The following is a 16,722-nucleotide window of genomic DNA, read 5'->3' as shown; positions in this document are numbered from 1 at the left end:
TGCATGTCTCATTTGTAAGCTTCTTTGGATTAAAACACTTTCTAAATGAGTAAATATAAATGTAATGTAAATGTAATGTTCTCTCTGTCAGGGAGGAAGGCAGCTTTGTGGTCTGGGAGAGACTAACAGAAGCGTAAGCAGTTGCAGTTGCGGTAAACATTCACAGACCTTTAAAGAGTTAATAGACTTATTACTCCATAACCCTGATTACTCCCACACATCCAATACATACACACTAACATACATGTACATGCCTTCCATTGTAGACTGAGTGCAGGTCACAGACGAGCTTTTGACTGATAATGGCATCTAGAATATGTGACAGTGTTCTGGTGACTGGATCAAACCGTGGAATTGGGCTTGAGTTGGTTCGCCAGTTGGTTGATTCACCCTTGTCTCCAGTTCAGATCTTTGCTGGTTGTAGAGACCCAAATGGACCAAGATCACAGGTAAGAAGCCATGCTAACACTGTATAGAAAAGTTCAACTGGTTTACCTGTGTGCAATTGGTAAGTTAATTTCTAAATACATACTACTGTTCCTTGTTAATTAATGTTTGTTCGTAATTGATGTAAAACTAATTTTAATTATTTTATAAAACGTAATTACTTAATTATATTGTATAATTAATTTACAAAATTATACAATTCAGTTAATTTATACAACTTGAAATGTTAAAGATTAATTTAGATTTAAAAGTACTGTTAATTGTTACTTCATGGTATCTAAAAAAAACATGTTAACAAATCTTATTGTAAAGTGTTTCTGAAATCATAAAAACTATGTTTTCAATGTTGTCAATGATGTTGTCATTGCCATTTAGCATAAAGTTTTTGTTTAAATTCAGTAAATGCCAATGCACTACATGCTATATGAAAGAAAAAATAGTTTGAACTTTGTACTATCTGTACAAAGACGACATAGATGAGTCATTGTGGCACTGAAACTTGTTGGGCAACTCTGCTGTTTCTGTGCTGCATTTAAAGGGTGAAGTGTGACATGTAATGTGTGTGTCATTTTATGAAGATGATGTTGTCATTGCCATTTAGCATAAAGTTTTTGTTTAAATTCAGTAAATGCCAATGCACTACATGCTATATGAAAGAAAAAATAGTACAAAGAATCTGTACAAAGACGACATAGATGAGTCATTGTGGCACTGAAACTTGTTGGGCAACTCTGCTGTTTCTGTGCTGCATTTAAAGGGTGAAGTGTGACATGTAATGTGTGTGTCATTTTATGAAAATGTGTATTTCTAAAACATCCTGGAAAGCACTTACAACTGCTTGTCTTCTAGGATCTCCAGGAACTAACTAAGAAGCACCACGATGTGATCACGGTTGTCCAACTTGGTAGGAGATTAATAATAAAATAATGAACGTTGTTGTAATTTTGTGGTTGAGTCATGATTCTGTTCATTAGGACTGTCATTACCTAGATTAAAGGATTGGTTCACCCAAAAATGAATATTTGCTGAAAATTTACTTGGCCTTAATCCATCCAAGATGTAGATGAGTTTGTTTCTTCATCAGATTTGGAGAAATTTAGCATTACATCATTTGCTCAGATTATTGTGATGTTTTTATCAGCTGTTTGGCATCCATTCACTGCAGAGGATCCATTGATGAGCAAGTGATGTAATGCTAAATTTCTCAAAATTTGCTCAGATGAAAACACAAACTCATCAAATTTTCAACATTTTCAATTTTGGATGAACTACTCTTTTAATCTAATATAATGTTGGTTTACCTAATTTCTCAATAGACACGATCAGTCCTACTAGTATCGCAGAGGCCTCAAAACTGGTGGAAGCCAAGCTGAAGGGCAAAGGCCTGAATTTGATCATCAACAATGCTGGTGTGAACATCCCAGGATCCCTAGCAGAGACAGGAATGCAGGAGATGGTGGGCGTGTACACAACCAATGTTGTAGGACCCATGCTCATCGCAAAGGTGGGTGAACCTTCAACATTGCAACAAATGATTGTCTTACTTAGTCTTGTTTTTCATTATAAATATCTAAAAAATTGTATGTGACTTAAGATATTAAGTATTATTCTTTTAAAAAATGTATACAAATTAAGTATGCTCTAAACAAGAAAAACATCTGTCAATCGGGTAAGACAGATAATCTTGTTTTCCCTTTAAATAAAGGTTTTTGTTCTTATTCTTACTCCACTGACAGATATTTTTTCTTTTTTTTTTCAAAGCATAAAATCACTTAATTTTAATTTATTTTAATTTTATTATTATTATTATATATCTTTTTCCCCCCAGAAAACAAGACTTATTATCTTAAAGACTTAAAGTCATTTTGCCCCTTCTTGATTTGGTAATGTTTAGATATTTGTACTGGAAAACAAGGCAAAAATGTTATTGTGTAACATTTCCCCTTTACGGTAAATTACGTTAATTCATTTTCAGGATTTCCATCCCCTCCTGTGCAAGGCTGCAGCTCAGTTTCCTCATCAAACAAGCATGTCTTGCAGTAGGTCAGCTATTATCAATGTCTCCACACTGCTGTCATCCATCACCAGATGCCCTGAGAATTTCTCTGTGTCTCCAATGTACCCCTATCGGGTCAGCAAGGTACCTCATCGAGCCCTTTTACTGTAATCCATAGACAACAAAACATAAACATTTCTTCAAGTATTATTAACCATAGGCTTTATTTTACTCATAAATCACTATTAAAACTACTACATCTTGACTGTTTCTTTACTTCAGGCAGCACTGAACATGTTAACTTGCTGCTTGGCGGAAGATTTCAAAAAAGATGGCATTCTAGTTATGTCGCTCCATCCAGGATGGGTCCAGACAGAAATGGGAGGCCCAGAGGTAATACAAAGCGCTTGTTACAAATCTCTTTACATTCATCTCAGACTGGTTTACTTTCTTTGGCAGCCTCACATTTGACATTTTTCTCGTGGCACCCTCAGGCTCCCCTGACAACACTTGAGAGCATCAGCAGTATGATGAAAGTCATCACAAGCCTCACCGAGAAAGACAGTGGAACTCTTTTAGATTGGGAAGGCAAAAACATCCCCTGGTGATTACGCAACTCATCTTGTGTGTTGTGTTCACATCTTAAGTTTGACATGTACTTCCACTTTTTTGTCTGTCTGCGGTTTGTCTGAGAAAAATGTTACTAACAGCAATTCTAGTATAAGACGTGGTATTTATGTACAGGTTCGCAAACTTTGTAAAACAGCAATGAAAAATATGCCATCATATTAGTGTAATGCATGTGAGGAAGATCTCATATAAAAACATGAACACAGTTTTCTTATGCCTTGAAGTTTCCCCCAACTAATATTTGTATTGCAGACTTTCCAAATTAAATATTAGCAAATGTAATAAAATTAGCTGTGGGACAATGGGAGAATGGATAAGTAAAGAAAGGAAGATGAGGAAAATGTAAAAGAGAGAGCCAAAAGAAACAAAGCCAACCACAACATTACCTTCTTCAACTGAGATTTCTGGAAAGGACAATAAAATGATGTACAATAACAAAGAAAAATAATTGTGAGAGCTTTCCTGCCACTACGTGTCTCATAAATTAATGAATATTTAGTGAATATCGCGATCTTCTCTCATCCAAAATTACATGGGTACAGTACGCCCTCTAGTGTTTAAGAAATATACCCATTTTGGTGCAATGGTTTTCAACCCTTTTGATTATAAGGCCAGCTGTAGTTATTTTTTTATTAAGGTTATGTTCATATAGTTCAAATAATTTTAAGACTACATTGGCCCCCCGTTGAGAACCACTGGTTGACTAACTTACATACATACATAACTTACATAGGCCTACATAATATCTGCTTATGTCTCATCAATACAGTATGGAGATGCAGGAGTTAAAGATATGATAAGGTTTGTCCAACCCATGTCATCACGGATCTAGTAGTGTTTACTCATCTTTCGACGTAATTCTTAACCATGTTATGAAAGCAAGTCATATAGGCTACTCCCAGTCAGAGAAACAAAGGTAGATCGATTATAGCATTGAAATGCTAGAAGACTTCCAGAAGAAGCAGCGGCCAACACTATTGAATTGTTCTGTTAGATTGATTTAAGAGTGAATTTCACCTAAAAAAAGTATTTTCACCTCAAAATCAAAAGAAAAAGTAAGAAATTATAGTCTACATTTAACGTATTGAATATCTATTAAAAATAATCGATCACAAAAGCCATATGTAATGTGTGTTTTCTGTTTCAAAGTATCTTTTTAAATATTTTTAACAATAATTGTACTTTTTATTTATTTATTTTTTATTTTAAAGAAAAAGAAAAGAAAAAAAAGCCTCTCATAAGCTATTTAATGGCAGGTTCCAGTGTGACAACCTACCCCATACGTTTTATGATAATACAAATATACATATTCTTCACATTTTATATTTACAAAACTGGAAACGAAGAAAGTCTTCAAATAAAAAACCAATAGGCTACATCAATAATTAATTATAAGATAAATATTATTATGTTTAAACTTACAGATAGCTGGAAGTTTACTCTTACTGTGTTTGACAATGGGACTTTAAAGGTGACCTAATCAATCAGTCTGACAAAAAAAATCAATCATACGAGGTTCCAGATTTCGATTGGCTTGGCAGCAAGTGGTCTCGCCGTGTTGTTATGCTGAGGAGAGAACTGACTGTTGATTTTTCGTTAACTATCAGCTGCCTCATGGCGATACTCCCGTAGTCCTGTGAAAACAAGGACAGGAGGGTTTCTTTTTGTCCTCTCAGCTTTGAAACTAAAAGGGGTAGGCAGCAGACGCCTCTGGACAGTGGGCGTACACGCTTCACGCGCTGCTAGTTAAGATTAAAGACTCTTTAACTCATTTACGTCAAATTTATGCTTAGTTGTTCACACGGGATTTAGTCGCTTGGACATACCATACTCCTCAGGTAGGAACCTCATAGTGGATAAATATAGCCTTGTTAGCGAGCATGCTTGTACATTTGAATAATTATGGCATGTTTTGGGTATGTCAGTAATAACAACAACTCAATTTTTGATTATTTCTTGTAAATATTTGCTCGTTTTGACGTGAGGCAGCTGTGGGACTTCATTTCCCATCATTAATCATTATTCGGTTGAAGAGGAGTTTTGCGCCAGTCTGGGATATTCCCGATATTCCCACTTTACGCCCTGATTCAAACCTCAGTCTATGATTCAAACAGAGGTTGTCATGGAAACCGAGAGTTTAATGCCTTCTAGTAAGGAGGGTCTGACTGCTTGTTTGTGAGGAGAAATCAGAAAAACGTTGTGGTAAGTAGCAAGTGCATATCCTGGGTTCTGGACTTGCTCATGTGAAATAATGAAGTTCTTCAAATAAGTTGTCAATTGTGGTGGGTTGAAATTAAGGCTTGATTGCAAATGAGAAGCAATACAAATATTTATAAACAAGTAGGTCTACAGTGCCTTTAAAAACAGGGACAATGGCTGGAACGAGTGCTTTTGAAAAACTCATTTTGAAAAAAATAATAATAATTTACACAATAAATATTGAAATGGGCGATATTTGTTGTTTATTTAATTGTTCTGGTTTTGATCATAAACTTTAAACACATAATTAATTTTTCATTTACAGTAGCCTACATTCATATTCATAAGATTTCATTGAATTTCACAACAAATTCTTGGTCTAGGACAAGGATAAATCAATTAAATCTATACATAAAAGGCATTTGAAAAGTAGCAAAAAATAAACGGATTTCTTGCATAATTTGACCAAATTAAGGCTTGATTGCAAATGAGAAGCAATACAAATATTTATAAACAAGTAGGTCTACAGTGCCTTTAAAAACAGGGACAATGGCTGGAACAAGTGCTTTTGAAAAACTCATTTTGAAAAAAAAAAAAAAATTTTACACAATAAATATTGAAATGGGCGATATTTGTTGTTTATTTAATTGTTCTGGTTTTGATCATAAACTTTAAACACAATTAATTTTTCATTTACAGTAGCCTACATTCATATTCATACGATTTCATTGAATTTCACAACAAATTCTTGGTCTAGGACAAGGATAAATCAATTAAATCTATACATAAAAGGCATTTGAAAAGTAGCAAAAAATAAACTATAAAAACAGTCAAATGTTTTACATATTGCATTGCCTTCATGAGCATTTAGTACTTTGACAGAAAGTGAAATAGCTGCAGCTGATGTGCCATGTTACACTCTTATCACTTCTGAAAGAATTTTACATAGAAATGTACATTCCAGAACTAGTCACCACCACCTCTTGCTTTCACGCTTCTGTTCTGTTTTGGCTCAGTTCTTCTTTGAGAGATTGAGAATTGTATTTAGTTGACTCCATTTATAGAACAGATTGTTAACAATTAAATATAACAACTATTTACTGAAATCGGAAATGTAGTCATTAACAACGCAACATGAACTTCAGCTCTTCCCCTCTGACTCTACAGAATGTGATGACTCTGGGTTTTCTCAGTCGGCTGCTTATCACAGCAAATAGTAAAAGACAAGTAAATTTACATGCAGTGTAAGAATCAAACATAATATTTCTTTATGTACATTTTCAAATAAAACTCACCGGTCAAAGTATTAACAGAATAAATTACCACAAATAAAATCATTTGGTTTAATGTTTAATTGAGGATAAAGTTGGCTCACTTAACATGAGAAAAATGAGAGGAAAGCAGTTTTTTTCTCTCTGTTGATCAAGCAAACCAGAAGGAAGTGCTTTTGCCCTGGGGATTAGCTTTCTATTTCACGGTTATCTACACACATACACATTCACTATATCTGTATACACACAAAGGCACAAGAACAATTTTCTATACCTTGATGGTATAGAAAGCACTTAGTCAATGCTGCAGTATTTTACATGCTACATTCAACTATGTGTCCTTCATTTACTGTAGAGCCCTGTGCTAGTGTTGCGTGTCAGTGTTTTTGGCAGCTGTTTGCACAGGTCTTCTCTTTGACCCTCAGTCTAGTAGTGGTCAGCAGAAAATAAACAGCCGTGAGAGGGAAAAAAACAGGGACATGGCATATTACATGTAGACACATTGCTTGAGCCGTGTTTTACTCTCTGAAGCTAAAGTACAGATTTTGTTCTTTCAGTTTGTTTCTCTCACGGTTTCTAGTTTCCTCCTCAGTCTCTGTTGACTGTCACACGTCTGCTCTCTGCTTACTTTTTTATCTCTATTACAGTCCCACAGATTCCATTGACTCGCACTTTAAAGCAATAGTTCACTCATTATATAATTTTGTGTTGTGAGCTTTTGAAGACTCTTTACATAGTAAAACACATCTTAAAAGCACCATAAAAGCAGTCACAATGTATTTCAGTTGTTCTAAGAGAGCTCACATTTTTAACACTTAAAATGGGGAACAAATCTGAGAAAATGAGAAAATCCTTATTCACGTTCCTTTGTTTTTTGTGTTCATTAAAGATTTTATGGTTAAATTAAAGAACACACACTGGTCTAGAAATATTGATCACATTTTCAAATAGAAATGTGCAGTTAAACAACATTGAAATATTGATCACATTTCCGAAGGTTGATTGAGTTAATAGAAATAATAGGAATGTAGTGTATACAAATAGATGCACAACAGAATGTTGTGCACACACACACACACACACACACACACACACACACACACACACACACACAACTTATACTGCATTACAGTTTTTTTAATCCTTTAAGCTCATATAGAATGGAGATAATAAAGCTTATTTATGCAGTTTTTATGTTTCAGCAACATGATTTTTTTAGCCAACAAGAGCTGTTTCTAGGACATAAAAATGATTAAGGGCAGTTCTTTAAATGCAATATAAATCAGTAAGTAAAATGATTGCTGAAAGTGCAGTCCAGCTGATGTAAAGGAGCAGTTCACCCAAAAATGAAAATTAGCTGAAAATGTACTCACCCTCAGGCTATCCAAGGGACAGATTTGGAGAAATTTAGCATTACATCACTTGCTCACCAATGGATCCTATGCAGTGAATGGGTGCCGTAAGAATGAGAGTTCAAAAAGCTGATAAAGACATCACAATAATCCACAAATAATTGACATGACATGGACTCCGGTCCAGCAATTAACATCTTGTGAACCAAAAAGCTGCGTGTTTGTAATAAAATTCATCATTAAGGCATTTTAACTTTAAATAGTTGTTTCTGGCCAAAATACAAGTCCATAATCCATAATAACAGTCCATGCCCTGTTGTCCTCTCACATCAGAATCCACCAACATATTTGTTTAGAACAATTTTTAAATGTTTTTGCTTGTAAACAGTGCTTGATCTGTGCATATTTCTCTCCTAATTCAAACAAGACAACTTTTTCACTGGAGAAAGCAATGTTAGGGATAGAGGGCGCTTGTTTTAGCCACAGCTAAAATTTGATCGGCCTCTTCAGTGCCCCGTTATGGGAAATAATTACCACATAAAAGCCACATAATTAATATAATATAATAATTACTTTGTTCTTGCCCACAGGAAAACATTTATTTGATCACATTTTCTATAAAGTATTCAAACAAGGCTTATACAAGCATAAGTAATGAAATGATATCCAACTGTTTTGTTTATGATACTGCTCCTTTTATTATTTGAAAATCTCTGGTAATGGCCTGATCAAAATAATTAAATGAAAAAAAAATTTTTTTTAACATCATGTGGCTAAGGTGTCACCTTGTTTCCCTTAATTTTCCTCATAAAGAAAGAAAGTATGAGATCTTGCATCCACATTTTGATATGCAATATCATATTGTCATTTTGCTTCTCACTTGCACATTTGAACTCCTCTGTTTCAAGAATTCAAACTGGATTACATAATATTCAAGAATGGAATGCATAAGTGATGTATTTCTGATAGTCGAGGGCTGGCTAAACAAGCAAATAATAAGGCAATTTAATTACATTTATTTAAAATTCATTCTCTCACACACATAATCATTTGTAAGGAAAGTTTGCAGGAAAGTCCCCTGTGTGGGTGAGATAGAGAGATGGCTATCAATGGTTACAGGAGGAAGTGTTTATTGGTACAGATGTGAAGGGTGACGGATCGAGGTGGTGAGGTCACACCCGCCTGTGATGCAGGCCACATAAACTGCCAAACACACTCGCAGAATCTGCCAGCATGTTATGAAAAACATTGCAAGCTTAAATATTGCTCATTTATGTATCAATAGTCATGAACAGAGACTTTATAATCAAAATTAAATTGTACATTAGCAGTTAACCCATAAATCAAGCAGGAATGATCGAAGACATCATTTCGAGAAGATTTTTGGTCTAAAGATTCCATACTTCTCAGAACAAACTCAAAATTTCAAAACACGCTTTGCTAGTCCGAACACACTGAAGAGTTAGTCATTGCTTGTTCGTGTAAAACTAGTCGGTAATACCTTAGCCTCTGCCTTTACCAAGGACTGGATGATGAACTTGTCACTAAGGGAACAGAGACAAGTTTCTTGGGAATAAAAATATCCCATGCCTTGGTTTGTTTTCGCCCCTGAACACTAGTTACTTTGCTCTATATATACCCTAATGCTCTTGCATGTCTGAATTTGATAGGAGAGACATATGAAACAGAATAGAGCTTTGAGTGATATGTGCAGTACAATGACAGGAAACGTTTGGTAATTTTTCCCTTTGCCCTGCTCTGTTTTTAAATGTCTGTGTTGGCCTAACACTTCCTGATAAAAGGGCAGGTTGGACAATGAATAAACACAGAAGCTTGATTCCATTTCAGTATGGTGTTGATAATATAATAAATTCTTAGTGATTATTTGACCAGTTATAAGACTTTTCGGCACTTTTTAAATTAAATTGGATCAAAAATAAAATAACGACACCCGCTGAATTAAATATGCACATGATGGGACAAAATATGAAAAAACCCTGTGAGGTTATGTGGCAATACTGTGTGATATTGTGTTATATTTACACTACTGTTCAAAAGTTTGAGGTCAGCAACAGTAAGATTTTTTAAAGGAATTAATACTTTATTCAGCAAGAATACATTGAATTGACCAAAAGTAACAGTACAAGCATTTATAATGTTACAAAATATTTCTATTTTAAATAAGTGCTGTTCTTTTGAACGTCCTATTCATCAAAGAATGCTGGAAACAAAGGTGTATCACAGTTTTTACAAAAATATTAAGCAGCAAAGCTGTCTTCAACACTGAGCACATTTACATTCACATCAGTACGCTGATAACTACCAAAAATGGGTTTAATAAAATAATATGATTTACCCGTTGCAAATCATTAACCTGGCAACTGATAATAGTTAGAGATGTTTGTTGAGCAGCAAATCAGCCTATTAGAATGATTTCTGAAGGATCATGTGAGACTGAAAATTTAGCTTTTGTCATCACAAGAATAACATTTTTAAATATATTCAAATAAAAAAGTGATTTTAAATTGCAATAATGGCAATATTAATTTGAAATATGTAACATTTCTGTTTTTGCTGTATTTATGGTCAGCCTTGGTGAGTATAAGAGACTACTTTCATAAACATTCAAAAATCCTGCCAAACCCAAACTTTTGAACAGTACAGTATGAAGTGTACACTGTGCAGTAACTGAGTTGAAGACTTTATAAAGGCCTTATTCAGTGTTGCATTAGTGCTACAAATAAAATTAATGCATTTTATTCTTAATTTAATTATGAAAATGTGTTGTATGCTATTTCTTTGTATATATGTTCTTGTTCCAATGGGAGGCCTCATGGAACCAGCCTCCCTCTGTACATGGTTTATAGGGGTCATAGTGCCAGACTGTACTTCCCACTGAGCATGTCATACTGCATGTATGGTCCAGTGGAGGGCAGTGTTGGATCATGAATCTCAAATCTGACTTACTTCAACTGTAGTTATGCTCCTGTGTGTGTGTGTGTGTGTGTGTGTGTGTGTGTGTGTTTGTGTGTGTGTGTTTCCATGCATGTTGTTCTTCAACACTAGAGACTATGTACACATATTGTACTCGTTCATGTAGTACACCTCATTGCACAGGACAATCTGTCCAGTTTTTACTTTTATTTTTACAGAGAGTCTGATATAGTAATAATCGGACAGATTCTCCCTACCTCTGTCAGAGTCAGATGAAAGCAATTACAATGTCACATTACACATCATGTGGGGTCCTAGACAAGCTCAGATGTTTACATGTGTGCTGTAAGTGGAAAGAGAAACAATCAGGATAAAAAGCACCTTTAGTAAATGAAAACAACTATACAACACAACACCTGCCAAACACGACTGATCACAATTGAGGCTTTGTGGAAGGGAGTGAGACATTCTATTGTGGGTAGAGAAAGATAACACTCATCTCCTCCCACCTGCAGGGAAACCTCGCTCTCTTTTACTATCCCTTGTTCTCTGCCATATAATTGACATATAGACAACTAAACTATAGTATAATATACAGTATTATATTCATTCTCCAAACCGCTCGTCCTCTGGTTTCTGGGATGCTGGAACTTATCACAGCATCTCGGGCTAAAGGCAGGGGAGACACCCAGGACAGATATCGATTATATTATATTATATTTATTATAATAGGATAAACAATAATAATATTTTCTGTAGCCATTCAATGAATCAAAAATAATCTCAGAGCGCATTTTAATAGGGCAGAAGATTATCAGCTTTTTCAGTGCTGACAGATGAATGAAATGTATGTAACAATACATACATATTTGTTTGCTTTTAATTTATTTATTAATTTATTTATCTTTTTTTAAAGTAAAAATAACATTCCAGTGATGTACTGTATCATAGTCTGATCAAATACCAGTTTTACAATTCAACAGATATGAAAGCCAAGTAAAGCTGGCTGTTAAAATGTACACTCTGCAACAAAGATGAGACATGCTGCATCTATGGTTTGTTTTGGCAGCTGCTTTCCATACATGGCTATGAGTGCAGACAGAGAAATGACAAACATAGGCTTTATAAGGCATTACAGTTCACACTGAATACGAAACACCTCAGCACTAGGAAACGGTCCCAAAATAAGGAAAAAACAAATGGATTCTTTGTGTAGCGTTCATTGTTTACTGTTGTTGACTAGGCAGAACTGCATTATTTGGAGTTATTTTAGTGCCCGGCTGTCTGATAGGACACTTGTCATGTGACTGGTGAGCAGCAGACAGAAGCTGCTCTACATGCAGAGAGTGAAAAAGTGAAAATATCACTTCACATGATGGCTGCAGGAATGAAATATATTTCCTTAAGCTTCACACAGACCATGCATTAGAAAATGCAAGATGCAACAGAGCAAAACACATTTGTTAGTTGCTCCAAGTTTGGTGACATTTAAAAATTATTTGAAAGTTTTATTTGAATCCTTATAGCAGCTGAAAAAAAAGACTGCTTTAAAACTCTCTAAAATACTAAGATATATTATATTAATGTATATTTATTAACCACCCTTTAATTAAAAAAAAAAAAGATTGTGCACAAAACTGTCACAGTTTTTAATTTTGTTAAATAAAGTTGCACTTAAAATGTCTAAAATACAGCATTAGGTAGCAAAATATCAAACAAAGTGGCATCTGCAAACAAATGATTCTAAAGTTCTGCTCTCAGAACTAACTTCAAAACTCAGTCTGATATTTGTTATATTATTTAAAGATATTCATACATTTTTAATTGTGACTAAAGTGTCCAGATATCTTCTGCGCCCACTGCTGTCTTTGCATATTAAATTTGGAATAGCAGAAAGTATTTTAACATCAAAAAATGTTACACACTTCAGCTTTAATTTGCACCAGGGTAGAGTTAAAGACATCAGATTAAAATTTTTTAACTGAATATACAGAAGATCTCTCTTGTGCTTCATTCTCTCCCCTTCTCCTTTTCTTTTTCTCTTTCTTGCTCTTCAGAATAAATTCAACCAAGTGGGTCAGCTCATGCAAAAAGACACAATGTGCATGAGCTCATTGCCAGCCATGTTCTTGCATCCCCAATGCGGGCTTTGCTTTCACTCGTCACTTTCTCTTTCACTTCTGCCTTCACTGCCCCCTATCCTCCCCCCTCTCCCTCTCTTTTTTCATTACCATCACTTTTCTCAGGATAACAGACACTCAGCAGTTTTTCACTGCTATCAATAGGAGCATTAAAATGAGCCTGAGTGAGAAACCTTTTGTTGGAGCTTAATTACCAGGACTGGATCTGGACATTGGCTGTAATCCACACGCCCACCACCGGACACTCTGTGTGTCCAACTGTGTCTGAAGTTTCCTCGTCAAAACCAAACTGTGGCTAAGAGTGGCCAAAAATGTGAAATTAGCTATATCTAACAAGATATCCGCTTCTTTCTAGTCTCTAAGTGTTTACGTGCTCACTACGCGCTCACAGGCCAGGTCAAACAAGATGCCATCACTCACACTTCCTCTCCGCCTGCTGAGCAGCGCGCCCAGGGGAAAGGACCAATCAGCATATTATTGTGACCCGGTCGGCAGGGTCCCACCCTGCTTTAATCTAAGAGGAATTTACGCTGGAAAGACAGATTAACTGGGCTGAAGGGTCAAAGATTCACCCCCTGGGTCTTGTGTCCTGCCTGAAGGTCTCAGAATTGGTGGGGGTTGGTCATTTAGAGAGACATTTATAGAGTACAGCCTGAAATAAAGTGGCTCAGTGTGACTGTGATTGACTGTTACAACTGATTTTTTATTGTTATTAAAGTAATCTTAGTAGTAGTTTTTGAATGAAGTCTTATGCTCAGCAAAGCTGCATTTATTTGATTAAAATACAGTAAAAACTGTAACATTTTTAAAGAACTGTATATATTTTAAAATATAATTTATCTGAAGAATCCTGTGACACTGAATATTGGCGTAATGACTGCTGAAAATTCAGCTTCACCATCACAGGAATAAATACATTTTTGAAATGTATTCATAATAGAAAACGGTTCTTTTAAATTGTAATAATATTTCACAATATTCCTGTTTTTACTGTATCAAATAAGTGCAGACTTGGTGAGCATAAGAGACTTGTTTCAACAACATAAAAAAATACTTTATTATTCAGAATGTCTGTGCACAAAATTGTCAGAATTTAGGGTTAGGCCTGTATTATATTTTAATTTCCATTTAGATATAAATATAATTAATATAAAGAGGAAAATGTATATCTATGAAAAAAAAATTTGCAGCTTGGTTTCAAAAAATATTTTTTATTTCATTTTGAAAACTGATATGGTACATGAATAAGTCCACGTTTCATGTCTTAAGTGCTCTTAATTAGAATTGTGTAGTCTTAATGACTAGCTGCACTATAGTGGCAGACTTAACGGTTTGCCTGTTCTTAAGTACCACTATCTTCAAAAGTCAATAGACAATGTACTAGCTAGGCCCTAGAGAATAGAGTAACAAAAACACCCATCCCATTATGCCACTCTAGTGCCAGTTTTACATTTACTTCATATCCATTTCAGTAATAGTATTTTCTGCTCTTTTTCAATAACGGTTCCACTCATGCAAGATCTCAGTGTTTACACTGTTGAATCATCTTACATGAGTTCATGTATGCATACTGAGTATACAAACAGACTCATCTAGCCCCAAAATGAGGGCTTTGGAGATGCCTGACCCAATTAGACCTTCTCATGCCTCCGGGTATGATTTTATCCCACAATTTCCATCTGAGTTTTCTTCCAGCAATCAAACCTGTATCTATTTTATTGACTAAGTGAGTTAGTGTGAAGCAATATGTTGCCGTGCTTGGTATGTGTGATATATTTGTGTGTGCACGATATGAATTGCCAGAGTAGCAGATGGAGTGAACAGGTGGTATGTGGGTGGGTTAGTATGCATTTCTCTTTCTTTTGCGTGGGTCAGCATGTTATGGTGGGTGAGTGGGTGGGCTTTCTATAAGGGTGGCTGACAAATGCTAAAAGGCTTCCTGAGACGGCTAAATGGAAAGCTCTCTGCCCTTCGTATGGCTCTGACTCCCAAAAACTCTTCAGAAATGACTTGCATTTCACTTCTGAACAGTGAAAGTGAGGAACTGAGAAAAGTGGCTTACAAAGCTGTGACGTCAATGTCCGAGCTTTCTTTAATAAGCAATAAATAGATAAACAAGTTATCAGACATTTTAAAGCCTTTAGTGCTGTACTCCATTCTTTTTTTTTTTTTTTATGTCTTTCATCTTTGATTACTTTTTATAATCTTTTAGAAGTATTTGCTGTAGTTCTTAAAAACGAAACCCATGTGCATTGCTTTCTGCCCTCCCCCTCCCCTAAAAAACACCCACAAACACACCCTCCTAGTTGTACATGCCAGCCTTAGGCAAAAATACGTGAGAAACGAAGGACAGGGGATGCAGAGAAATGGAAAGAGCGACTTGACAAGTTTATAAATACATTCATGCCCACTTTTGGCACACCCTTGCTTCACATGTTTTGGATTATAATTCAGGGTCAGACTTTTGTATGTAGCAACACGTCCAAAAAAAACAACAAAAAAACCCAAGAAAGAGAGGAACGAAGAACAGAAAGTGATGAACAAACGTTACCCCCTCCTTAAACTGTGGACGTTCCCACAGGGAGTCTGAGAAGCAGGTTGCACGCACTGGGGTTTAGGGGTCAATGAGCATGGAGATGGGACAGGGAAGGGGCTTCATGTGATTGACAGCCAGCCAGCAGCAACTTTGGGCTCCTCTGACCCTAGAAAACTAGTAGAAAGAGGGAAATGTGTAAAACCGTAAAGAGTGGGGAGGGGGGGCATCAGAGATTTATTCATTTAGATCTGTCATGTACCAGTATCCATTAACCATGTGAAGCCTGAAAACTGAAATGACAGAATCCTTTAGTCAAAAAAAAAGATTGTTTGGCTTTAATGGCGCATATATTATGATATAGGAAAATATGAAGCTCATACCTCAAGGAGATAAAAAAAGCACCTCAATTTTAGTCAGAGGCCCAAACCAAGTAAAAATATGCAATTTGGTGCAGTTGCTGATATTTATATGGCCAAAAAATAAAATTCTGATAGGCTAACTAATTCTGATAACTAATTTAAATAATTGAGATCTTTATAACAGTATAGCAGATTACTCAGTTGACACTTTATCCAAAAATATGTCTTAGGAAGATGATATTTTAATGCCTAGTTTTATGATCAAATTAAGCTCTGTAGTTTTATTATGGGGCAAAACATGGAATGCAATGAAATACAATGATAATTGACAAATGTACAAATAAACTTTTCTCAGTAGCCTGATGTATTATATTTGATTCTCACATTTTAATGTGATTTTTCAAAAAAATATGTTGCTTCAGTCCAGTAAGTGCTCATCTTGAAATATTACTAACAAAATAACAGTTATCCATATGTTTACTTTATAAAAAATCAATAAAGATTTCATAGCAAAAAGACACGTCAACCTCAACCTGAAGGTAGACATTTTTAGGATTATACTAAAAAGCCTTTTACTGGCTAAAACTATCAATCAGACTACAGAAAGCACGTAGTAGATTTTGTACAACAAGTGTTTCAGTAAAGGTTTGATCATGTTGATAGTATCAAATACAGTAGGCTTTATAGGGTTAAAATCTGTTTGATGAGGGTCCTGCATGTCTTGCACATGGCCTGGATTTCGCTCTACATTCTGCAGCCTAATTGCATAATTTAGGTGCTATGCTTTAGCCCTAGGCAGTGGATACTTTGTAGTGCTCTTGTCCGGGCTAAACCGCAGTGGGGTGATTTGGAGTGGG

The 16,722-nt window shown here is 35.4% G+C and overlaps 1 protein-coding gene across 2 annotated transcripts; it reads left to right on the top strand.

Moving 5' to 3' along the window:
* The first annotated feature begins 227 nt into the window (after positions 1-227).
* On the top strand, positions 228-3,518 carry LOC107583729 (C-factor-like). Of its 2 annotated transcripts, none has more exons than XM_016270024.1 (6): positions 228-449; positions 1,297-1,351; positions 1,764-1,951; positions 2,423-2,587; positions 2,726-2,836; positions 2,938-3,518. In XM_016270024.1, exons 1-6 carry the CDS (start codon positions 303-305, stop codon positions 3,049-3,051), a joined length of 780 nt encoding a protein of 259 aa, XP_016125510.1. In that variant the 5' UTR covers positions 228-302; the 3' UTR covers positions 3,052-3,518. The 2 variants fall into 2 exon arrangements, with proteins under 2 accessions (XP_016125510.1, XP_016125511.1); XM_016270025.1 differs by having other exon boundaries at positions 2,903-2,974.
* Positions 3,519-16,722: the final 13,204 nt, after the last annotated feature.

This window comes from Sinocyclocheilus grahami, unplaced genomic scaffold (genome assembly GCF_001515645.1).
Source record: "Sinocyclocheilus grahami isolate Dianchi unplaced genomic scaffold, SAMN03320097.WGS_v1.1 scaffold55.1, whole genome shotgun sequence".
NCBI lineage: Eukaryota > Metazoa > Chordata > Actinopteri > Cypriniformes > Cyprinidae > Sinocyclocheilus > Sinocyclocheilus grahami.
Note: the sequence above shows the minus strand (reverse complement) of the source record. Positions and strands in the feature narration are given on the sequence as shown.

What these genes read in the sequence shown, in the direction of transcription:
- LOC107583729 (XM_016270024.1), top strand. Translation starts at nt 303, where the DNA reads ATGGCATCTAGAATATGTGACAGTGTTCTGGTGACTGGATCAAACCGT. An exon ending in CAAATGGACCAAGATCACAG is followed by an intron (nt 450 to 1,296) that starts GTAAGAAGCCAT and finishes CTTGTCTTCTAG; the next exon opens with GATCTCCAGGAACTAACTAA. An exon ending in ACCCCTATCGGGTCAGCAAG is followed by an intron (nt 2,588 to 2,725) that starts GTACCTCATCGA and finishes TCTTTACTTCAG; the next exon opens with GCAGCACTGAACATGTTAAC.